The following is a 25,387-nucleotide window of genomic DNA, read 5'->3' as shown; positions in this document are numbered from 1 at the left end:
TGCCTGCGCACCACAAGCATTTTTGTTTTGCAATTACTTATTTAGCTAATTATGTTAATTTTTGTAATTTACTAAACATTGACTTCAGACCATACATCTTATTGCAAAGTTGTAGAGCAACTTCAGAAACAACTATTTCATTATTTGAGATACAGAAAGTGTCACGTGTAGCTTTTCTTCCTGCACAGCTTTCGCCCTCGCTCTTGATCACGTTCTACGTGACGCTGCCGGTAACACAGGACACACGCTGCCGGTAACACGTCCCCCGCTATGATTGAGGGTGGCGCTGGTGAACACTCTCAAGGTTCGTATACAGACAACATAATGCCCAAGAAAGTAGCAGGGGGGACAGCAGCTGATGTAGCTCAGATGGAAGAGCACCGGACGCGATATTCGGAGGCCGTGGGTTCAGTTCCCACAATCGCCACGTTGGTTTTCCTTCTACTTTGTGTTTACCTTTCCCCTAAGCAGATTACATTACTAACTTATGTGATTACCGAAGTAAAAATAAAAAAAAAGAAGACAAAGTAGAATCCCCAATGCTTTCCTAGGCCTCGCCGATTGTTGGCTTTTTTCCTTCGTGTATTAGAACGAGCACTCTCATTTTACCTTCATTTATCTGCTTGTAGCTTACGGGGGTCTCGGTTCTGGCAGTCTTGAAGACATAGGTAGCGTAAGAGGGTTCAGCACAGCTTTCGCCCTCGCTCTTGATCACATTCTACGTGATGCTGGCGGTAACACAGGACGTTCCACGTCCACCGCTATGATTGAGGGTGGCGCTGGTGAACACTCTCAAGGTTCGTATACAGACAACATTAGTACCCAAGAAAGTAGCAGGGGGGACAGCGGCCGATGTAGCTCAGTTGGAAGAGCACCGGACGCGATATTCGGAGGTTGTGAGTTCGGTTCCCACCATCGGCACGTTGTTTTTCCTTGCACTTTGTGTTTATCTTTCCCCTAAACACATTACATTACTAATTTATGTGATTACCGTAGTAAAAATAAAAAAAAAAGGAGACATAAAGTACAATCCCCAATGCTTTCCTAGGCCACGCCGACGTTGGCTTTTTTCCTTCGTGTATTATAACGAGCACCCTCATTTTCCCTTCATTTATCTGCTTGCACAACACATATGGCACATAAGATCAACAAAAGTGATACGTTCCCGATCAGACAGAAGCCCTACCGAGTATCGTCAGCCGAGCGCAGAGCAATTACCGAACAGGTCTAGGCCATGTTGAAGAAAGGGGTTTATACGGGAATCCTCCATTCCTTGTGCAGCCCCTGTCATCTTAGTAAAGAAGGACAACTCATGGAGATTTTGCGGCGATTATCGACAGTTAAACGCAGTTACAAAAGAGGACGTTTACCTTCTTCCACGTATTGACGATAGCTTATATTGTCTTGAAACCGCCTCTTATTTATCGTCAGTAGATCTGCGGTCTGGCCATTGGCAGATCTTTTGTGACACCTGGCGGACTTAAAATAATTTAATGTGGGGCCCTTTGAACTGTGCAATGTACTAACGACGTTCGAACGATTTATGGACGCAATTCTACGTGGCTTAAAATGGGAGATATGCATATGCTACCTTGATGACGTCGTCATCTATGGAAAGATGTTTCGGGAGCATAATCAGCGGCTGTCTTGTGCTGGACTGTATTCGAAACTCCGGACTAGTTTTGAACTCAAAAACGCGTCTTCGTTGAGGGGCAGACACTGGTGTTGATTTTTCTAGTAGACTAGGAGGGTATTCGACCCACCCCCAAAAGATTACTGCACGGTGTGACTTTCCTAAACCTCAAAACGTAAACATTTAAAGCGCGTTTAGGGTGTAATTTCTTATTTCCGCCGTTTCATTCAAGGATTCGTCCAAATTGCCTATCCGCTCACATCCCTCCTGCAAAAAGATGCTCTGTTTGGTTGGTCCCCGGAATGCCAGTCATCGTTCCGACAGCTGCGGTTTCTGCTCACATCTGGTCCTGTTTTATGCCACTTCGATCCGACTGCCAAGGCTCAGGTTCACATCGATGCGAGCGGCGTGAGCGTCGGCGCGGTTCTTGGCCAGCTCCAGAACGGCGCCCAAAATGTGATAGCATATGCAAGCCGCACTTAATGAAAGCAGAACGTAACTACACGGTGACAGAAATTGAATGTCTCGCCGTCATTTGCTGTTACCAAGTTCCGCCCCCTATTTGTACGGCCGCCACTTCCATGTAATTACTGACCCTCATTCCCTGTGTCGGCTTGTTGCCTGCGTGACCCCTCCAGTCGACTAGCTAGTTGGGCATTACGTCTACAGGAATATGACTTTTCAGTGTCCTTTAAGGGTGGTCGTATGCGACATTGATAGTAGGGAAGCCTGGAAGGCTTTGCTGGAAAGCCCAACCCCAGAATACCTGCTGCTAGCGGTTCGAATGGCTGAAGAGGCCGCCGAGATCCAAGGGATGTTGAACAGCATCTGAAGCGGATTCCCACCTCACCTAAGGTGCCTCTCCTCTAGAGCGGAGGTCCTGGAGTAGGAAAGAAGGAAGGAAAAACTTTATTTTGGCCTATATTATTTTCGCGGTTTTTGGGGCGTTTTCAGGGGACTCGCATGCTCGACCGAGAAATCGGAACTGCTTCGAGTGTGGAGAGGCAAACGAAACCGGAACGTCCCAACCAGTGAGGACTTGAAAATCAACATCTACCTAGAAGGAATGCCCATCCTGAAAAGACAACAATAAGGATATTGGGTATGTGGGTTCAATCCGACCAACGCAGTACTCACACTTTTACCCTGCTCGAAGCAAGAACGCTACAGGTAACACGCATGATCACCTTTCATCACCAACAGGCGGCATGGCATGCGCGAAGAGGACACACTAAATTTAGTCAGAAACCTGGTATTGAGCCGAATTATGTACAGCCTACTCTACCAGTGCCTCAACAAGAGCGAAATACAACAAGCGGATGCCCTGCTACGCAAAGCGTACAAGACAGCGTCGACAGAAAAACTAATGGCGCTTGGATTGCAAAACACCTTTGAAGAGCTACGCGAGGCGCAGCTTGACTCGACAAAACTCAGGCTGCTGCAGACAACGACTGGAAGAGCGCTCTTACCGAGACCCGGATACCGCGAGCAGATGCGAGAAATAGCGAGGACGGAAATGATCCACGACGAACTTCGCAAGTCCCTCAAGCTAGCTCCAACCCCAGAAACATAGACACCAACCTCCACCAAGGCAGAAGGGAAGCAAGGGCCGAATACATTCAGAAAGCATACGCTCCTCAAAACACGACCGTGCATGCAGACGCGTCCTCGAGAGGAAGACACAACAAAATTGCAGTGGCCACGGCGGTCGATTCTTCTCCATGCGAAGTGACCAGTGCCTCTATACGACACTGCACGATAGTAGAGGCCGAGGAAGTAGCCGTTGCTCTAGCGGTTGCGGAGGGCTACAGTACCGGGCGGTCAAGACAAGGACACAAAATTATGTAGGTACGAGGACACATGGGGGTGGCAGGGAACCAAGAGGTCGGCAGGATAGCTCGAGCATTCACTACTTTCCGAGCATCTGACGAGTCCAAGGAACTTTTGCCAGCTGCTAAGGTATACTCGGCCATACTACTAAACTATAGAGGCAGAAGTATGCAATATCCTCCACCGCACAGTTCTCTCAACAGAGAGGAAGCTGTCATTTGGAGACATTTACAGACGGATTGATACCCAAACATACACATACTAAACAAAATGCACCCTACCATATACGCAGACAGATGTCCGCGGTGCGACGAAAAACCCACACTATACCACATCACATGGACCTATAAAAACATAGACGTGGTCCTCACAATTCGAAACCCGAGTACGGAGAAATGGGACACTGCTGTCCAGCGACCGCTGCGAAGACCAGCAAGGTCTGGTATACAGCGAGCTCAACGGGCGGCAGCGGCCAGCGGAGCGCTGGACTGAGGGCAACCGATCATTGGGTAAAAGTGGACGAGGTCGGCGGAGAAGACTCCTGGGGATGCAACAAGGAGGTCCTGGAATAGAAAAGAGCCCTTCCCTGTCGGACACGAAAGTTCGCTCACTCACTCACTCACTCACTCACTCACTCACTCACTCACTCACTCACTCACTCACTCACTCACTCACTCACTCACTCACTCACTCACTCACTCACTCACTCACTCACTCACTCACTCACTCACTCACTCACTCACTCACTCACTCACTCACTCACTCACTCACTCACTCACTCACTCACTAACACACTGGCAAGACAGAGCAAAGCTTCAGCGTCGTCATTCTTCTCATTGCCGCAGATCGTCGTCTCTGAGACTGCGTACCGTACAATATATATAGTACAATGGAAGAAATGCACCCTAGGGATCGAAAAAAAAAACGGTTCATTTCGATTCAATTAGCAACTGAAGGGGAGAAACAGCGGAATAGGCACACCTGGCAGGGAATCCTACAGAAGGCGCTAAAAATTTTGTGTACCGCGGAGAGAACCATTTTGTCGCTGACGCCTAGGTGTATAGCGCCAAGTCAAGGTGCTATACACCTAGAGTTTGCAAAGAGTTTGTTGAAGGAAGTGTTTTCGAAATAAAAACAGATCAAAGGTGTCGGCGTCATTGCAGTATGAACACATGGCTGAAAGAGAACAGCACAATCTGTGAAGATAAAAGTTAAGGGAGGAATCCTACACATATTTGTCAGACACACTTCATGCTGACGGAAAAGATACCAGGATTTCATTTATACATCAAAGGCCGAAAGTCGTCAAAAGAAAGGGTGAATTAGAGGACTTCAAGCAAAGAAATTGTTTGAATCACTCAGCCACCATAAAGAGAAGCAGAGAAGTAATAAATGATATGGCTATTCAAGGAATCTGACGAAAGCACGTCCGCGGATTCTTTCATTGAAATGACACAATGGCCTGGGACCTGCACAAGTCTTATTTCACTGCAATGAGATGGCGCGAGATCATTAAACTGCCGACGCAAAGTAGACGCAATCGAAGAAGTCAAGACTGTACAAACTGAAAGAACGTCCGCCACGACAATAACGTTGCAGTGCTGCAAACAAACTCTCCCGATTGGCTAATACAGCAGCTACAAATTCCGCAATGAAAATGTGGGTATATTCAGGTAGCCTGATTGAAACAGCCGAATCAAAGCTCGTAGAATAAATCCCAACGCCTGCTTTTTTCTCACGCTGTACAGAATCAGTGGCAATTACGATATATGACGGAAAACGTTGCAAGTGGTCGTCCATAATAGAAACCAAGGTATTCACTGGCAAATAATTGGGATGTTTGGTATAAATGTCAGCACCCGAATTTAAAGTAGATTACGAGAACTAGTCTATGAATGACGCCAAATATCGACAAACAAACGAAGATAAAAGCGCGTGCACATATAAGACCTGCGGCCTTTAATAGCGAGCCCAGTAATTATCTTTAAAAATTACGTGAAGTAATGAAGCTTGCCTGTGAACACAATAGGATTCCTGTCCACGCCACTACCCTCGCCTTCCTTGTCGGTAACGCGACCTTGGACCACCGAGTGATCATCCCTATCTTGGCAAGCAGAATGAAGAAGTTGAAGATGCATGGTATCGGGCGTGACTGGAAGAACTAGGACAGAAGAGAAAGAAAATATTGGCTTCTCGCTACGAAGTTGACCGTATGAAGCCTGGCCCAGGACATTTTCGGGCCCCCGGTCATCAGGATCCAACGAGGGCTTACCTCACTCCTAGATCGCGCTCACCCCTGAAAGAACTGTGTGAGCTACCAGGAATCCCATTCCGCACCGTGTGGTAGCCCAACCGCCCAACCGGCTTCGTAGCGTAGCACGAAAGCAGTTTGTCTTTACTGTCGCCAAAATAATTTATCAAATCTGAATCGAGAGACGCCAAGCAGCCTTCAGCATGAAGGTATCCTGTCTTCTCAAGGAGAAGAAAAAAAGGGGAAGTTGTGGCTCCATCTAGAACGCGAATATCACCTCGGCAAGAAAGAGTAGTATAAATAATAGGGACACCCCATGATAATTTTGAAAAAAGAAACTGGAAAGATCGCAGTATGATATTAGAAGATCGCTCATGTCAGGGTTTGACCCGGCGGGCTGGCGCAGACGTGGTGCACTGGCACTGCGACTCCACCCGGCATGAGCCCGTTCGTCTGAACAAAGCCCGCTCCCCGAAACAGACCTTCCGTGAGGTTGCCGTATGACGATAATGATCGTTGGTTGAGGTCTTCACCCTCACAGGAGGACTGCTCTTGGAGCAACCTCCCTTCCATCTGAAAAGGCAAAGCCGAAGCCCAGGCCCGCATCAAACGGCATGGGCAGGGACGATGTCCTCTCCTGTGTCGGCGTCTCTGGTCAGTGGGGTCTTGCTTGTGTTTCGGGTTAGTGGGGTCTGCTGGTACGGCCTCTCGCCGTGTCTTGTCGTCGTGCGCGTCGGCGACCTCTGGAATTGGAGGGGTAAGTGTGACTGGGTTCGTCTTTCGTCGTGTCCTAGGGTCGGGGCGGGGGAAGCGGCGGGGTAACGGCGAGGCCAGGTGGAGTTTGGCAGGCTGGGGAACAGCCGAGCGAAACGCGCCAAAACCCCGCTGCCGTCGATCGAAGTAGATGCAGGCTGCCGAAGATCCATGGCTAGGAGGATTACGGATCCCCATACCCCGCAGGCTGCACCAAAATATGAAAGTGAAGCAAGCCATTGAAGACAGAGCATGAACAATGGCGATGAGATTTATTTATTTATTTATTCGATACTGTTAATCCCATCAGGGATCGTAACAGGAAGGGCATAAAAATACAGATGTACAAAATATAGTAATGGCAATTAATCAAGTACATGAAAGAATATGATACCAAAATTATGCATAACAAATTATACTATAGCAATAAGACAGACTGAGGAGCGTATGACAAGATTTTCGCGGACAAATAATACGACAAGTGAAACACAAACGGAAGGAGAAAAATTCGTAATGACATAAGAACACAGTAATTAGTGAGATGTAAGTAGCTTATGTTTCACACGTGTACTAAAACCATTTAATGATGAATTATTAACAATGGATCATTTTGATAATGATAATCATTTTGATAATGAGAGTAGCATAGAGAAACATGCTTGCATAAGCATGTTTCTCTATGAGAGTAGGCGTAGCGCAAGCGGTCTTGATGATAATGGTGATGTCCTCAATCGTGATGACACATACCGCACATGCCACCAACCGCTCCTTCCGCGCTCGTGAAAACAATAGTATTGTGGGAGAGTCTTAAATCATTCTATGAAAAGTGATGAAAATAAAGCGTCCTCTTTGGTGAAAGAGGTGCGCCACTGATTTCCCTAGAACCATCGCCCGAATTGTTGAATAAGTTTCACAGATACTCTAGCTGAAGGCTTCAGCCATCAGCAGCATTTGTATGCAGAATAGTGGTCCGTAAAAGGAAGCGGCCTTTATTAGTACGCTCGTTTCAGTATGCGACTGCATAGAGAATAAATAGATTAGAAAATAAGGTTCATTCACCATGCTGTTTGAAGCGAGAACAACGTTTCGGACTAAGTAGGCTACTATCACTGTAGCATGCAGATAAATGCAAGAATGCGACAAAAAGTAAACCTAAAGCGCTCATCCCATATCAGAATAATGTGGTTTCGATTTCTCTCCTTACGCTGGTGTAGTGGCAGCACGGTTAAAAACTAGAAGCAAATTATGCTTAACGTATGAATGAATTCTTAATTCAGGATTTGATAGCTTGATACCATGATGTCAAATCACACATGTGGTCAGTGTATAATGGAAATGAAGAAGGTTAACCATTATAACATGGTCAAAGAAAATAATATTAAACATAAGTTATCTTCACCAACTCCCAAGCAACATTTCTGAAGATGATTATGTATTTATGGGATTTTGTTTTCTCCCCAGGAGGCAAAAAATACGAATTAGTCATCTAAGGAAGCCATGAGGCCTATGCTGCTCGACGGTAACAAGACGATACTTGATTAGACAAGAAGACTTGAATTGAGAAATGAAATATGTGCATGGTATGACGACATTTATGGCTATCAGAAGATAACAGCGGTGAAAATCCAAGAACAGCTCTTAGACTCACGTGCACGCCGATGAGGTCTCGTCCTTCGTAAGACCTGCCCATCGATGTGTACGTTACGTGGCCGTACTTTCTCCCGTACTCCTTCAATGCTTCTTGGAACTGGAACGGATGGGTAAGGTTTAGTGATCTGCAAAGCTTCGACGTGCGCAGTTGGCCTTCTTGGAATACTGAGTGGGAACCATTTGTGGCGAGTTTGACTCACTCGCAAATTCATTTACAGTACGAAAGTTTCGCACCTTATCGGGAGTTTTTTCGTGCGATATTGATCATCGCAATTTATGGAAAGGTCAGAATGTAGTTTTTTTGTTTTATCTTTTCAACTGTGCATTACGTGTGGGTAAACTGAAAATTGCTTGAAAGAGAGACAACAATTTTAATGTATTCATAAAATTTAGCTACAGTTTTTTGTTAATGGATAAAAAGGCACAATTGCTCTTCAACGGTAGAAAGGGAAGAGAGAAAAGCGGCCGGTTTACAGGCGCATAATTACTAAAGATGATGACATGTCACGTGGCCTGTTCTGTCGCTCAATGCTTCTTTAGAAAGTACCCAACAGCAAATTCGCACATAAAGGGATTGCAGAAAAAAGCTGCCGCAAGGCAGTTGAGTGACTCTCATGCCATTATATTGAATTAGTAACATATCTAAAAACTAAATAAATCAAGTCAGAATAACTATGCGCTGGCATGCACTAAACTCGGCGTCAAGCAAGCAATAGAACAAAGTAAAATGTCTTAAATGCTTAGCATAGTAACTTTGTTCATAATTTATTCTTGTACTGTCCATGGATGGATTGTCTTATCTTCATTTATCACTGATATTAGTCACAATCAAGCGTGCATCGTTACTTTGATTTTTTGTAGATATTGCTGATGCCTATTTTATGCACTATAATTTGACATGTGGTGCTGCGGCTAACGTAATAATAAATAGACACTGAAATGTAATTGAATTTTGAGTGGCGATTGAAGAATAAGGAATATCGAATTAGGTCCATGCATATTTCAAAAAGCGAAATGGAAGTTAATGGTTCTGACTAGAATAACAAATCCAAATTTCATAGTCCCACTGCTCTGAAGTCCGGGGCATTCGAAGTGCGTCCCAATAGAGAAATCGTCCTCGGGTATATATCACATCTGCTACGTCTTCTCGGCGAAAAAAGCTGAAATTGTGCAACTGTGAAAAGGCAAAACATGCTCTCTTCTTACAACGTTTTCATTCTAAACATTTACAGGGTTAAAAAAAGCAGTGCCTTGTTGTCGCCTAAGGCCACATTTTAAAGCTCAAAAATCGCACCAATACACCATTTGCAAACTATCAAATGGTTCGCTTACAGGTTGCAGCAGTGCATAAAAATGACGGGCGCATGTTGGACTTACTGCTTGATAATTAAGGTACCTGTCGAACCGCGGTATCTTCGTCGTCGAGTAATCAGTGAAACGGATATATTTGCGTTCATTGTCAATCAACCTGAAAATGAAAAGACACAAATAAAGGTGAAGTGCTCAGATCGGGCATGTAGGTCCTTCAGTTTTTGGCTTCTCGCTTCGGGGGATTCCGAAATCGTCCGCTCATCACAAAAGTGGATAAGTTCGACCTAAACAATCCGATCATAATGTTAGAAGTAGTCGTTAATAGTACATGCGTCAAAAACAACATTTTCCATGAAACCGTACACACCAAAGCAAAACAGAGTTCAGTATTGATTAGGTTTAAAGACTGCAGGTAAACGCCGTTATAGAAATGAAAAAAAAATAAAAAGCACTTGATTTGCGCACCGAGCCTGTTTCAAAAAATAAAAAAAAATGTTAAAGTTCTGAGTTGCAAATCATAGTTGATTGGGCAACAAGTGCCAATAATATGAACTAGATGTGGTGATAACTGACAAAGGCGTACCAGCCTAAAACTGGGGCACAATGCGCCATTGATTTTTTTCGCAACTGCCCCAGACGTTTTTGTGTACAGTTGCATCGCTGTTGCTGCCTGGCTTTAATGCGTTTTCTAATAGTGCACTGTGTGGGAATAGTGAAAAAATAAATCGAAAGACTTGCTCACAGACATCTGGAACACGGTTCTTGCCCTTTCTCGTTTCGTAAGTAATGTAAGTTAAGCTGCTGATTTCCTTTATTGAAGTTTGCTCGTCCTTGTTGAGTCTTATATGTTTACAAACATTACCATTCTTATCTGTATATCTTAAATAAACTGACATTTATTGGTTTCTGCAAACTTCTTCTCAAATTTATCGTTTACTGATGTTAAAACCAGCTAATCTTCTTGGCCTGTCCCTAGTTACTCAAACATAACAGATCTGCACCAATTGAAAAATATATGCTACGCCTTCTGCGTTACCTCAATAATAACCTAATTGCGATGACGTATATACGCATTATATGCTGCTGGACAAATGCATACATTTCATTTATGCTAAAAATAGCCGATGATTAGAACCACCTTCCACTATTAGTTGACGTTACTTCTGACACATGGTTATTTATCATTGTCTCTGGAAACTGCGTATTTCACAATTCTCCGTTGCGTAATATCACATCAGGTATCTCGTGTAAGCCTATGCTTTCTGGTTGCTGTATGACATTTTGCTCTCATTTTGTTGCATCATTACTTGACTGTTTTTCATTCCGGCCGCTCCCTTCTGTAATGCCTGATGAGGCCTTGAAAGTAATAAATAAATACACCTAACCCTTTAACACCATTATCCAGCACGTTACCCTACACATTTCCTTTTCTGTGCCGCACATCCCATTTTCTACATTTTCGCATGTATATATGCCGTATTTTTCACTCAATACCACGTACATCTCAACTCTGCCCATGCGAGTTGATAGCCGACCTGTGCAGCACGCTACTGGATAGCCAACGGAACCTGACCAGCTGTGCTATCTGGATAGCTGGAACTGCCGCCAGCTATCCACTGGCCATGTATCAAGGACTGCACGTAATTGAGGCACCGCATCGAGTTACATTACAATCATTAATGCGAAAGCCTTTATTGCCTCATCGTGGTCGTCAGCAAAGTGTCACGCTTTTGCGACGGCTCTGACTGGTCGAGACGGGATGACGTCATAGAGGTCTAGACCAATCACAGAGCCCCAGCACAGTATGCGCGAATGCGTGTCTTATATGGCCATATGCCAATCAATGATCAATTACTAATTATTGACAAATAATAATTACTAATTACTATATAACGAATAAATATATACTATCACTATGGAATGACAACTTATTCATAATTACTCATTAGTGCCAGTTGCGTCATTAATTATTACTAATTATTCTCGCGCACCTGGTAAAATCACCCACACAAAAGTAAACGTAGAACAACCGCGAAGATACAAGGAGCGCGATCTCGTCGCTGCCAAGCAGTATTCACTGAATAAATGGACTCGCAGAAAGTGAAAGCGTAGTCGCTCGCTTTACACGTAGCAGCATTCATCTCTATTTCCCCTTTCCTTTCTTTTACACTAATTGTCAGCTTCAGATAACATTATGGCCCTTTCAGCAATTACTCCGCGTTTCACAAGAAATGGTATTGCCTTGAAGCTTTCTCAGCAACAGAGAAAAAAGCGCCTAACATTATCTATCTGCGTAGCAACGAAAGGAAAAAATAACTTCAGTCTCTGGTGTTCAGCTATTGAATCGGCCAGCTACGTAACACGCTGCCGAGGTAACCCACAGAAGCGAATCACGACTGCGGATTTACAGCTGCATAGAAGGTGTACATCGGCCCTCACTTTTGCAGGTTGGAGCAGGTCGTTGTTACATGAAGGCTTGATCGCGATGCGGCGTCCAGGAACTCTGCGGCTACTTCGGGACTCAGACGCAGGAGCGCTGGCATACCTATGCCGGTAGCATGTTGCCAGATGTCTATCTGCGCAGAAAATAGAGACAAAAATCTGGAACTATGCCACAAACCGTGTAAACCTTCGCATTTATGTTAGACAGTAATTAAGCGCAATTATGAGCTTTGATTAAAACGGCTTCTAGGCAGAATACGGGTTTAGAGAGGATTTGAAAGCGATAGTTTATAAAAATGAACGAGCAGTCAAGCGCATAACCGCAGTTGTGATCAGGACAAGCTGTGTTTTGTGGTAGGGTATGACGCGTTGTGATTATTATTAAAAAAAAAAACAGCCATTGGCTAGGTGGGATTTTGTAAAGGAAGGCTAGACATTAATTTCTACCACTTGGAGTTCTTAACATGCTTTGACATCGAATAATACTTGGGTATGTTTGAAGTTTGCCTTCTTCAAAAAGCAAATACTGCGATTGAAAGATTGAAACTGGGTCGGAGGACCTGGTGTTCAATTGTCCGTCATAGTCAGTAAGCCTCGGAGGATGGGTACGGTGTTTACAAAATTGTAAATGTGGTACGCTAGTGGTACAGAGAATGCTAAATACAGACTATATAATGAAGCAAGCGTTGAATTTTGGGAGAATTATGGAAACCTTCCAAATATTCATGTGCCGGCTACGGTGTGACAACTAAAATCAGGTTATGTGCGTATTCAGTTTAGCCGGCTTTGTCATACTTAGTTGAGTGGTCAACTGCATGATTAATAGAAGAGAAATGCTGTCATTGATATATGGGGCCTGGGGGAAAAGCATGCTCGATGGCTTTTGACACTAATGCAACAAGTGGTCCTAGATCTGCGTCGTTTTATATCGCCGTATTATTATATATCAAAATAGAACCCACTGGCTTCAGCACGCACATCATGTGCAAAGTACGGGGGTCAGTGCTCAGGGACGTGGGGAACAAATAGGTACAAGCTTTCCGCTGGTCTAGTGCGCAGTTTATGTGGGCTGAAAGCTTTAGAAAAATAAGTCCTACATCCTTCCTTCCCCACACCTCGTTTAGAGCATAAAACATGCAATTTATGGATCGGTTTAGCCAGTCTGTTCTTTGTATATTGATATGTAGCCAACGCAATAATAAAAACTCTAAGGGGCATTTTGCATCACTGATGTGCGATGAGGCGACAGCCTCCAATGCGCGGTGGTCCGAAGCTCTCCACTACGGCACCTCTTTCAGCTTTTTCCCTCCCACCTTCATTTTCCTTACGGCTCGGTTAAGATGTCTGCAGAGAATTGGGACAAATACTGCGCCTTTTCTTTCCTGTAAACCAAACTGAAACACCGCTGCTGCCATCAGTACGTGTACGACCGAACTAATAAATCTGGAGGTGCACAATACGCTGGCAGAAGTGATAGAGGCGAGCCAAATCTTCCAATACGAAAGACTGGCAATGAACTGGACGGGAAGAAGCATACTGCTGATGCTAGGCGTTTGATATGAAAGCCAAGAAGACCAGAAGACGGATGTCCCGATGGAAGTCGGGAAGCGACTAAAAATCCCCCTCCCCGCTGCCATGAAACATGCATCCAGAGCATCAACAGGAAAGAGGGAAGAAAAGGGCGGAAACGCTGCAGAATATATATCAAGGAAGACATGACGTGGCCTATGTTGACGCCGTCGGGTATGAGGACAGGCATACTATGATTGCGGTAGGTACAGATGATGAACAAAACCTAAAAGTAAGCGGCTTGTTCAGAACGAGCTTAGCGGACACGGCTGAAAAGGTGATCATTGCCCTTGCGATAGTAGGGAGAATGGCTACTACAATTAAAAGTGATTCAACAAAAGTAATATGCAATTTTCTAAAGAGAAGGTTCTCGACACAGGTAGAGAGGGTGCTGAAAAGATGTCAGGATGACATATTAATCAGGTTAATATGTGAACCAGCCCAAGTCCACCTTCAGAGAAATCAGGGAGCTCATACGCTTGCCCATGGTCACACCTAGTCAGCTATTACGAAATTACTGAGCATTATAGACTAAACAAGGCAGGAAACCCACCGGAAAATAGGACACTAAATAAGAGCCAAGAAATCATCTGGACGTGCTTACATCATCATCATCATCATCATCATCATCATCATCATCATCATCATCAGCCTGATTATACCCACTGCAGAGCGAAGGCCTCTTCCATATTTCTCCACTTAACCCGGTTCTGTGCTAGCTGCATCCACTTGAGCCCTGCGAACGTCTTAATCTCATCCGCCCACCTAACTTTCTGCCGCCCCCTGCTACGCTTTCCTTTCCTTGGAATCCAGTTTGTTACCCTCAGCGACCATCGGTTATCCTCTCTTCGCACTACATGTCCTGCCCATGTCCATTTCTTCTTCTTAATTTCTACTAGAATGTCGGTAACTTGAGTTATTTCTCTGACCCACTCTGCACGCTTTCTATCTCTTAATGTTACCCCTACCATTTTTCGTTCCATAGCCCTCTGGGTTGTCTTCAATTTAAGTAGAACTCTCTTGGTTAGCCTCCACGTTTCAGCCCCGTAGGTGAGTACAGGCAAGATGCAACTGTTGTATACTTTCCTCTTGAGCGATACCGGTAAGCTGCTAGTCATAATCTGCGAGTGCTTGCCAAAAGCGCTCCATCCCAATCGTATTCTTCTTGTTATTTCCTTTTCGTGGTCCGGATCTGCGGTTACTACCTGTCCTAAGTAGACATATTCGCCTACTACTTCCAGTATTTCGCTACCTAATGTAAACTGCTGTTCCTTCCCGAGGCTTAGTCTTCTGCATATTGATTTTCAAGCCTACCTTTCTACTTTTCCTGCCTAGGTCATCAATCATTATTTGCAGTTCAACCCCCGAGTTGTTTAGTAAGGCAATTTCATCAGCAAATCGCAGATTGCTGAGGTATTCTCCATCTACCCTTATCCCTAACTGCTCCCATTCCAAGTCTCTGAATACTTCCTCTAAACAAGCTGTGACTGAGAATACGGATGCAGGAGACAGAGAGGGCGGGATTTGTGTTGATAGTGACGTTAAGGGTGGGGGATGAGGTGGGAATCGTGCCTCGAGGCAGGAGGAGCAGGATATCCGACTTGGACGGGGAGCAGGCCAGCTCGACTGCGTGAGCATGATTGGCGACCGCGTCCGCGCCCGCCTGGAGGACGGCATCCATCTCTCCAAGATTGCCAGTAGTCCCCCTGAGGGCGATATCATCGGCGTAGAGAGCAGAGGAGAGGTTAGGGATGGTAACTAGAGCACTTGCCTTAGGAAAAAAGATGATATTGAAGAGAAAGAGAGAGAGAGAACAGAACCCTGGGGGTACCTTGAGTTCCACGAGGGAAAACGGGAGACGAGAGGCGGCCGAATGAAATCTCAGCCGTGCGACGGGCAAGAAAAGCCGTGATGTAACCATAGGCCCGGGAACCACATTAAGGGGGGAAAGGGCGTCTAGGATGGCGGTAGGGAGGACGTTGCAAAAGGCTTTCGTCAAGTCCGCGCGCGCGTGAGAGAGAGAAATAACTTTTATTGGCACCCGTCAAGAATGACGAGGAAGAAGGCTTGATCCTAAACTTCCCTTCTTCCCCTAACCCTCAGCCGGTATTCCTTGGGACTCGGCGGCGGCTAGGGCGAGAGCGATGACTTTGCGTTTCTATTCTGTTTTGTAATTGAGTAATAAGGCCCCCCAGGATTCTACATTTCTAATCGGATCGTTATAAATTGTGCAGGTCCGAACCATGTGAACTAGATCTGCTATGACATTGCAGTGAGTAAATTTGAGATTAAAGACTTCTGGATTCTATCTACTGTACATCTGAGGGTTTGGAAACACTCCGTTTTGCAATTTACTCCCACATGATTTCTTCTTTTCTGCTCAGCTGTGTATCCGCTGCATCTATTTAATGTCGCAATGATTGGGTTCCCAGGGCAGTTGAATGGAATCACAAACCTGCATCACACCATATATGTGGACGATTAGACGTTGTGGGTGAACAGGGGTAGTAATGGACAGATTTGAACCACACTTCAGAGGGTCATAGAAATAATAGAGAAATATGTCGTGCCGATTGGATTAAATTTTTGCCAGAAAAATCAGAGGCTGTTCATCTGTCATCTCAAAAAGGGAAAAGGAACACTCCCCCCTGCAAGAGCTATGATATTGTTTTACGAGTGAATGGCAACACTATTTCTACCGTAGACAGTATTAGAGTGCTAGGGCTACGCATACAAGCAAATGGGTAAAACCACTGAAACTAGGATGAGACTTGAAGCGAGTACCAGTCAGACGTGCCGGCTACTCACAAGGGCATCTCTGACAAGCATGCGATCAAGGAGGCAAACCTTTTGCGATTGGTTCAGGCTTTCATCATAAAAGCCGTGTGCTATATGGATTCCGCGAGTGACAGGTACGGCGCCTTTCCTTTCATGTAAACTAACTATAGAACGCCGGGGAACTTTGATGCGTTCATTGGAACGCTGGTTGGGTTCAACAAGATTCGCGCGATGTCTGTGTGCAGCAGCAACGCTAAGGCTTTCGCATTTCTGCGCTGCAGATTCTGTATGTTTTCAGACTTGGTTGGTTGGTTGGCTACCTCTACCCTCAAACCATTCCCTCAAACCATTCCTACGCATTTGTGTAAGCAAATGACGGGCTTTCCCGCTAGTTCACGTTCAAATATTTTAAATTTCCTGCCACCGCAAGTAGGCCTACTCCGCCGGAAGTCGCATATATGTGACCCCTTTTGGACTTCGACATTACTGCTCTCGGCAATTTTGACGTATGGCTGTAATTATTTAAACTATTTCACGTAAACCATTTCGTTACTTGCACATCACTTCCTTGACGCTCCAGCTGAACGTAGCTGGCTGTAATTATTTAACTAACTATTCCATATAAACCATTTTGTTGCCTGCACATCATTCCTTCACACTCAAATCGATGGTATCATTCTTTCTCGATATAACAAACAGTTCCTCTTTTACAGCGCCGACAAGGCCATGCCCACGCGAAACCCGTCTATATACCTATACAATGCTTACGCATTAATAATTATTAGCGCGATTCATGGCTCGCTTTGGGCAGCCCGTCCATAGTACATGGATAGGTAGTCATCACCGATATTAGCACGACATACCGAAGGTACAGGTGTGGACATAAGTAAACGGAGCACGGGCTTCCGTTTAAATTACAATCCTGCCATCTGCACAAACCATTATTTGCCCAAGTGAAACGAACACAGGTGTCTATTACCCGTTCGCACATACCATGACTTCCAACTTCCATTACGCAACGCGTGAGAAATGATAGAAGGAAATAGCGTGCTCCGTTTACTTTTGCCCGTGCCGGTACAACTAAGCTTCGTCAACACTAAACTTTGTGCTTTATGTTTTGTTCGGTGAGCGCAACACATATTTCCGCGATACAGCTGCCGCCGAGATAATAATATTTACATTGCGGACGTACCTCGGCCAGCGCATTGAGCTCAATGTTTTGCGGCCTTTGCTGATATGAAATCGAGATCGCGCCATTCTCCACTCACCTTCAGCCTATCTGCCAAGGTCGATAAGATACCCACGTGGTGCTCTGTTGTGGGAGTCACAGATACCAACCGGTGCCTGCAGCGGACAAGCAGGGATTTTACTTCCTCTTGTGTTGAAAAGTGCTGAACCCTTAGATGAGGCAGGTTGTTTAAGTAACGAGTTAGAATTGACAGTGTGGCTATATTTCGTGCTGCCATATAAATCAGTGGTCAGGAGAACAGATAACGAATTTAAAATTTAGCACGGGGAAAATTTGGGCTTGCTGGTGTGCGTCTAACATACTGAACTAGCGAAAGACACATAAACACAAGAAGAGAAATACGCGGGACAGTGTCTGCAGGAGGCCTGCATTCGCTGATTATACTCAGTGTCAATGTTACAAAGGTTTGCTGGGGACAAGTTGAAGTTTACCTTTATCAACTGATCTCTAAAATCTAACAAAAAGCTACTTTGACTGAAGATGTGACTTTTACTAGCCGGAAAGGATCATAAATATTAGTCGCTTGTCACTATCCGCAGATTTCACTAGGGGACTATACGGTTTTTCTTCACGAATTCCAAGCTTTGTGTTTCATCGCCATACACCACACAACGCGAATTACAAAATTATTTTGGATCAAGCCGTCTGCAGTTTGAGCAAAGAAGTGGTAAAATTTTGAAGAACGATTTCTAGTGAATGCTCGATTACTGTTAGAGAAGAAATGCCCTAGCTAGAAAAAGGCCATCGAATTTAACTAAGTCTAAAAACTAGATGTAGTCCTGAGTCTCCCGTTAGCCGTAGGCTCTCTAGTCCTTTGTAGATTCTCTAAATTTTCGCATCTTAGTATTTGTCTCAAGGACATTTTCTCTATATGTTATGAATTATCCTAAGAAGCCCTCAACATAGAGCAAACGAATGGCGTGCTATACATTTTCACAGTCCGTAGTTTACAATCTGTAATTTAGCCTTCCAGATTTGTTTGAACTTCAAAGGTGTTGTTCTCATGATCAAGATTTTAATCCTTTTCACGCGCTATGTGAAGCATAGAGTGCACATTTTAGATACACACTGCACCCAGTAGTTATTTATTGCTTCACGCGGCTTGCGCGCTAGAAATCCCGCAACTGGCATGCTTTCACATGTCTACTAGCGGAATCAGTACATATCGTAATTTACAAACCTCGGATTCAATGAGCACGTGCTCGGACATACTTGGGCAGATGTCTCCCGCGATCTTCCGGATGTGAAGACCAGCGCTCGACAAATCAAGAGTGCTTTTTTTAGAAGGTTGTAGTGTCGAAACGTGGGCTACCGCTGCGCAGCCGCAGCCATGGCCTAGTGGTTAGAGCGCCCGTCGCGGCTGCGGGAGGTGGTCAGTTCGAAACCCACCGTCAGACTCCCAACTGTAAAAATGGGTACATGCGTCCCTCGGCCTGGCGCTCGGCTTTCCTAGGGGTATTCGCTTGGGAGAAGCTCCGTAAACCCCGCTGCGCCCCTGGTGGGCCAAACCTACTTTCTAACAACCTCGCAACCTGCAAAGGTGGTTCATGTTCGTCTTGGCTCTCCCTCTGAGCCTCGGCATCAGCAGCAGCGGCAACAGCTACAAAAAAAAAAGCGGTGGCCCTGTGGTACACGCGCGCGCGCGCGCGCCGCATTGTCCTTGTCTATGTGTATGTGTGTCTCTCCTATGCCCTTCGTATGAAAACACTGAATTAAGGTAGGGGGGAGGGGGAAACCTCAGTTCGCAGGTCGAGGCAATGTTTTGACATGTGGACTTGTCTTCATCTAGGCCTATGTTTTGTGATCTATTCTGCTGCGTGTTTCGTCATGAGCTGCAGGTGGCAGAAATAAAGTTGATTGGGAGAGTATAGTTACGTGGAGTACAGATGGGGCGAGATCATGAAAAGGTTATGGTTAATTGTGTACACTAATTACAAATGCAGAAGACAGCAAATTAGCACCGTTCGCGTGCCTGTGACTACCGGCAGAGTTCGGAACTCTTCTGTGTCTAATCTACCACTGCTAATATCTACAACAAATAAAACAGTAAATAATTAAAACAATAAATAAAACACGCGTGGTGCCCTGTCAGTACTCTATCCGGCGCTCGGCTCTCTCTCAAGCAACCAGGCTGGGGCACTGTACTGGGGCAAGGGTAGCACACGCCGAGTGAGCTGGTCACTGCACATTGTATGTCTAGGAGCCGATGGAATCTGACAGCCCGTGGAATGTGACTTACCCAGTGTAGTTGACCATTGTGGTCTCATCAGAAGTGGGCAATGTCCACGAGCAACGCAACACAACCAGGAGGAGCAAGTTTGTGGTCAACCTTTCACGCGCCATGTTTTCGATGTGGGAGGTTGTTCTGTTGTGGGACACCAATCTGACAACGGCTTTGACAAATACTCATCAGCGGAATCAGCGGAGGCGCAGAGTCCATTTCCGCAACGATGATATCTCCCACCTTATCTTACGCGCCTTGGTCCTGGAGTGGTTGGGCACAGCTTGTCTTCGGCTTTGTAAAGTTTGAGATGTGATGCGTCGGGGTTAGTGAAGCACCCGTAACTGAAGTTATTATGCAGCATACATCAGTTTATGCAATTGTTGGGACTATTATTTATTACACTTCATTTATTTTATTTTAGACATTCGCGTCTGTTAAAAATCTAGAAACATAAAGTAATTTGAGAAGCTGATGTTCAGTTAAGAGGTAGATTGAGAGAAAAGTGGTTTGATTATCGTGAAATTGACTGAAATATTTTTCCTAAGCTTAGCGCGTTTTATGCAAGCATAGAAAATATGAATAATTGTGAGCTTGTGCCCCCGTTTTAAACGAATAGGTGTGTTACTTTGCTAATGTAAGAGGTCGCATCTAGGATGTGTATGACCAATGAGAAGGTGTCATAAGGTTAATTCAATAAAGCGCTCTAGATACTTCTAAGACTTCAACCTTCTAAGCTAGGCTTCACGGAATGAAGTGTGTTGTTGAGTTCTTTGCCCTCTGCCTTCTACCACTGATGTTTTATATTAATTGCACGAAGTTACTGGAATCGTAACTGTTTATTTCAGTAGTCCAGGTCCGCGCAGGGCTTGTAGCAGCTGTTTTCTATTCCCGATTTTGATCCTGCTCTGAACCTATCAGAACATGGTTCAAACTTGTGTTGTGGCTTTTTCTATGGTGTGTCTGATGTTTCATAAGGAGCATTGAACCGCGTTTCATTAATGTAGTGCTTTAAGTTTGGTCAATGAGTAAGTGTGGATTATACTGCATTTATCTGGCCATTTAATATTTTTTCTGCAGCTATATCCACCGCGAAACATTAAGCACCAAAAATCAATGCCCAACGCGGTAATAGCAGATTTTTTTTCCTCATTTTTGTTGTGATCTGCACTTCTGGCGTACACTGTTCTTTTCGAGTCATATGCGTGAAATTATTCAATGCAATTTCCCTTTATTTCTCTTAAAGCTATAGGCATTCATTTATTACGCCTACTTGCGGTGTTTGTTGTTTTCTCAGAAGTGTGTAAATGCGAAGTCACACTTCGCGTGGACGCTGTACTGTGACGATTGGGCACCATTTCATGAAACATCCAATAATCCCGTCTCGACATTTATCATCAAAAGCGGAGTAGCAAAGGCCTGAAAAATTGGGGATTGTTTTTTAACATTGTTCTAGATGTAGATTTAAAGACAGCTGGGTAACAGAGTTGCTTTGAAGGGTCTTATTTTCAGTAGTATGAACACTTAGGCTTCTGATAGCGAGAGAAGGGTCATGTGTCGGTGCATAAAAGCTAGTGATTAGTGAGGGATATTCTACAGGTGCCATTCGTAAAATAGAATTCCAAGTTTTTTACTGGAACCAGGCGTTTAAGGCATGATGGTCTCACTGACCCGTAAAACATACTTTCATAATCTAACGCTGAACGCACTAAAGAGCGATATATGTGTAAAAGGTATGTCCCGTCGGACTATATTTTTAGGGCGTTCATAGAATGCAATTATGTGAACTTGTCAAAAGTAACGTCTTGAGATTTATTTTCCCGCGGTGGTATGGCTTTGTTCATATGCAGCTTGGGCTCAGCCTACAAGCCTGGTTTGAGCGGGAATAGAACAGCTACTTAATTCTGGGTGAAAAAAATTGAAACTCATTGTTTTCTGTCCATACTGCCAGCACATATATAGGCTAATTTGTTATTCTAGGCCTCAGGTATACTATAAATGTTTTATTTAAAAAATTCAAAAATGCTTTGTTGTAGGCGCCGATATGCAGGCAACATGTTATGGCGTACTTCGCAAGGCCCTGAAGCCGTCTGCCTGCCGTCAAGCATCCCTTTATTCCTATCTTAAAAGATAGCTGTACTGTTATATCTTTGTTTGTGCCGCCACTTGAGGGAAGCTTTTGTATTGGAGACACGTTTTGTATTTTATAATGGCTGTATGCATAGTATGATGAACTAGAAACTGCGACAAAGTGTTTAGCTAATGTGTGTGCTTGCTCCTTTAGAACCCTCTGTTCCAGGTGGTGTCAACAGCAGTATTCTAAACAATGTGCAGCTGCCATCCAGCTTTCTAATTTATTTCCCACATTTCTTTCGTAGTCCTACAGTTGCTTATGGGCGAGATGCCATGGTACCATAATGTTGCCACGATTTTTCAACATTACGCCGAAGTAGGCAGCTTTTGCTTTTCCCTTTCGCTGCTCTACATAATCCTGTACACTAGACTTCTTTGTTCGAGTGCACTACTCCTGTGAAATTAGAGTTGATAAACATGCAGCAGTAAGTGTGCATTTTGTGTACATTTTGCTGATTTCGCCAATGCTGAGGTTTTATAGAGTTATTTGATCTAACCTCGCTTCTCCTCTAAACCCTGGCCAATTGGCTAAATGCAGCTTCCACCACCAGGGCTACATCGGGATGACTAATGATGAGGATGATAGGCTAATCCTGAGGGGCAAATTGTCATTTCCGTATGGTGTATCTAAAACATCCCATTTCAAAGCCCTAAAAATGAAGGCGATCTAAAAGACAAATCTCAACAGCTCATTTTTCCTAGGCTGGTGAGTATATGGGCTTATTGGAGTCCAATAGACAGATACTGAAGCATTGCCTAAAGCTCCCTAAAAGTAGACACAAAGTATTTGTTTTCTCACTACCCTAAAGGCATGAATGGGCATAGAAATTTCATAACCTAGAAGCTGATGGAAAAGGTCGATCAAATCAGTGACGGTTGCCCTGAGATGTGGTTGAGTTAAAGGCAACACATTATAACAACTTTATGTGTAAATAAAGTGCTGCTATAGCTTCGAATCTTTAAGTTCCATCTCGCGTGCTACTGCTCCACGTTTATACGATGGCTACACCACCTGAGGCTCTACAGGCACGCTCCTGGTCCCGGCGGAACATTGTGCACTTCTTAAGCAACTTTCGAATCTGAAGGTGTAAATTTGTTTTTTGATTTTTTTAGATATAAAGCTGGAAGAATGTGGCCAGCATACCTTCTATGCCTATGTAGCTGTTTCGAAGCGCTGTACAATTTAACTGAATTTTAATGTCATCGTAATATTTTTCTTGGTCTGAAGAGTCGAGGCATGCCTTAAAGGGAAGCTGAAACGTATTTCGCAAAAATGAGTTATGTGCGGTATTTTACAGTTTTTAGTCCGCTGAACAAGACTATCATTTTTAAAAAAGGCAGAAAGGAGCGCAAATGGCTGTTTTTACATGAAACCGAGCTCCAGTGGGACCGGCCACCAAGCAAACGCCACTGTTGTCTGTAATTGGCTGGACCCATTATGACATCAAGTTTGGGTATGCGAGGCCGGCGCCGGCGGTGTTGCTGTTCAGTGGACTTAAGAGCTCACTCTAAAATGTTGTAGATTATTCGAACGATGTAAAACACCTCTAACAGTTATCGCACGCATTTGAGCAACCAGCAGTTCAAAAAAAAAAAAACGGCGCTACGAAAGACGCTGTCGAGTACGTCAACAGCGAAAGCACATTCAGCACATTTGCGCGAGTCGAAAAGTGCAAGAGCTGGCCCGCTTTAACAACTGCCCTTTACACACTAAACCTCATCTCAGTAGCAACAAAAGAAATAGGCATTGTATATGATGCAATTATAGTTTACAGCGCGTTTATACAACCTTCGAGTATCGCCCAACGACGCAACAACAAACGCAGGCGCACTGCAGCTGTAGCTGCCCGTCCTATATATCTCTGCAGTTAGTTTGCGCGGTGCGCTGTTCAACGCAACGCCGAAAATGGTCCGGCTTCAACCGCATCATGAAAGCAGACATGTTTGCAGCACCTGCAGCGCCGGATGATGCGAGCTTACCGGAACGGTGCCGGCAGCGAGCGTGGCGGCCAAGCGCTCTAGACGAGCGCACTCCCTGGTCGTCCCTAGGCCTATATTTTGTTTCGCATCGGCGCCACAGCCGACGACGCTTGGAAATTGAGCAGCGCTGTAGTAAACAGGCTACTCGTAGAGCTGCCTTCTGCATATCACTTTGTCTCACAATGAAATGAAGATATCATTTATCACGGCACCGCCTCAGAAGATGAGCTAATGTACACGTACAAGAAGATCGGATGAGCAGCGACGGCACCGGCGACTGCCGCTACACAGCTGTGAAGAGAAACTTGCTTGTATCGCAGTTATCCTACCAGCATCTCGGTACGGGTCAGCGAGGGTCAATAAGGGTTATTTTTTGACATTTCATTATTCAAGCGCTTATTATTTAAGACAGCAATAAATTTGAGCACGATTTCTTGACGCTAGCACTAGGGATCCATGGCCGTTGAGAAGACAGTTGATGGAAAGGCCATTGCAACAGCTTGGCCTCAGTTTAAGCAGCCCGACATTGTTATCATTTGGCGCCACCATCCTTGGGCACTGTCACAGGTCTGTTTTTACCGCCAAGCAAATTTTTTACTGGAATCAAATCGTTTGCCTTGCTAAATATTTAAACATCACTTGTTCTACAATTGCAGTGTCAGTCTCCCGTGTGTGTTACCACTTTTCATTTTATATTTCACTTATTCCCCGTTTTGATTTCTTTCCTCTACCAATCAAATCAATTTTTTTTATGCCAGTACACTTCTAAAATTTCCTTTGCTACCCAATTCTTGGCCGATCCCCCTCTGTGGGTATGTGCCATAAGTTATTTGGACAACAACAACAACAACAACTGTGGCCTCTTGAGCCTGTGTCTCTGAGTTACCGTTTCCCGTGAACCCCTGTCTTGACTGTGTGTCTCTGCCCCTGTTGCCGTTTCCCATAAATCCCTGTCTTCGTGACAATATATAAAACTCCTTCAACCTCATTGCTCCGCTAAATGATTGTTTTCTCTTAATGACTAAAAAAAGCATTCAGTATGGACTACAAAAAGTGTAGGCAACTGCACAACTTAAGTAATGCTGCGGGTTATTTTGATTGCAGTTTTTTATCTACTCTATTACAAGAGCTCCGGTGTATGTAGTATGTTGCCTAAGTGTACCATCAATGTATGGGATGCCAACAATGTTTGTTGGACAGATTTTTCCGGTCAGTACGACCCTCAGAAAGGAAGCTACATTAATTATGTTGCATGTTTTAGAACATTGTTAAGGCTGCATCACGTATATGCAATTGTCGGCTCTCAGACACATGCCAGTTTGTCACAATGTCGCCTCTAGCGGGCAAAACAAATCACTGAGACATTCTATATAATAAAAACATCACCAAGTGTAGTGCTGAGTCACATAATGCATTAACAATGGAAAAATAAGATGACTGGGTAGCACGTGTCTGGGACCAGAAAACTCCTTTCTCAGTACTGAAAAGCAATAGTTTTGAGTACCCACTCTGCCAGAGAAAATAACTTCATGTATAAGATGTGTACGTATGTCTTTCTGTGCTGCATTAACCAGAAATGCTAAATAC

At 44.5% G+C, this 25,387-nt stretch overlaps 1 protein-coding gene across 1 annotated transcript in view; it reads right to left on the bottom strand.

Moving 5' to 3' along the window:
- LOC146187981 (zinc carboxypeptidase-like) overlaps positions 1-19,809 on the bottom strand; it is a 69,233-nt gene extending 49,424 nt beyond the window's left edge. The window contains exons 1-5 of the mRNA XM_084604970.1: positions 19,706-19,809; positions 17,486-17,561; positions 11,868-12,004; positions 9,495-9,585; positions 8,116-8,214 (exon numbers count right to left, since the gene is read on the bottom strand). Coding sequence (XP_084461096.1) covers positions 8,116-8,214; positions 9,495-9,585; positions 11,868-12,004; positions 17,486-17,561; positions 19,706-19,809 — 507 coding nt within the window. The remainder of the gene's footprint in view (positions 1-8,115; positions 8,215-9,494; positions 9,586-11,867; positions 12,005-17,485; positions 17,562-19,705) is intronic.
- Positions 19,810-25,387: the final 5,578 nt, after the last annotated feature.

Source organism: Amblyomma maculatum, chromosome 5, assembly GCF_055883805.1.
Source record: "Amblyomma maculatum isolate TAMU_Amacu chromosome 5, ASM5588380v1, whole genome shotgun sequence".
NCBI lineage: Eukaryota > Metazoa > Arthropoda > Arachnida > Ixodida > Ixodidae > Amblyomma > Amblyomma maculatum.
This window is presented reverse-complemented; position numbering and strand designations above follow the sequence as displayed.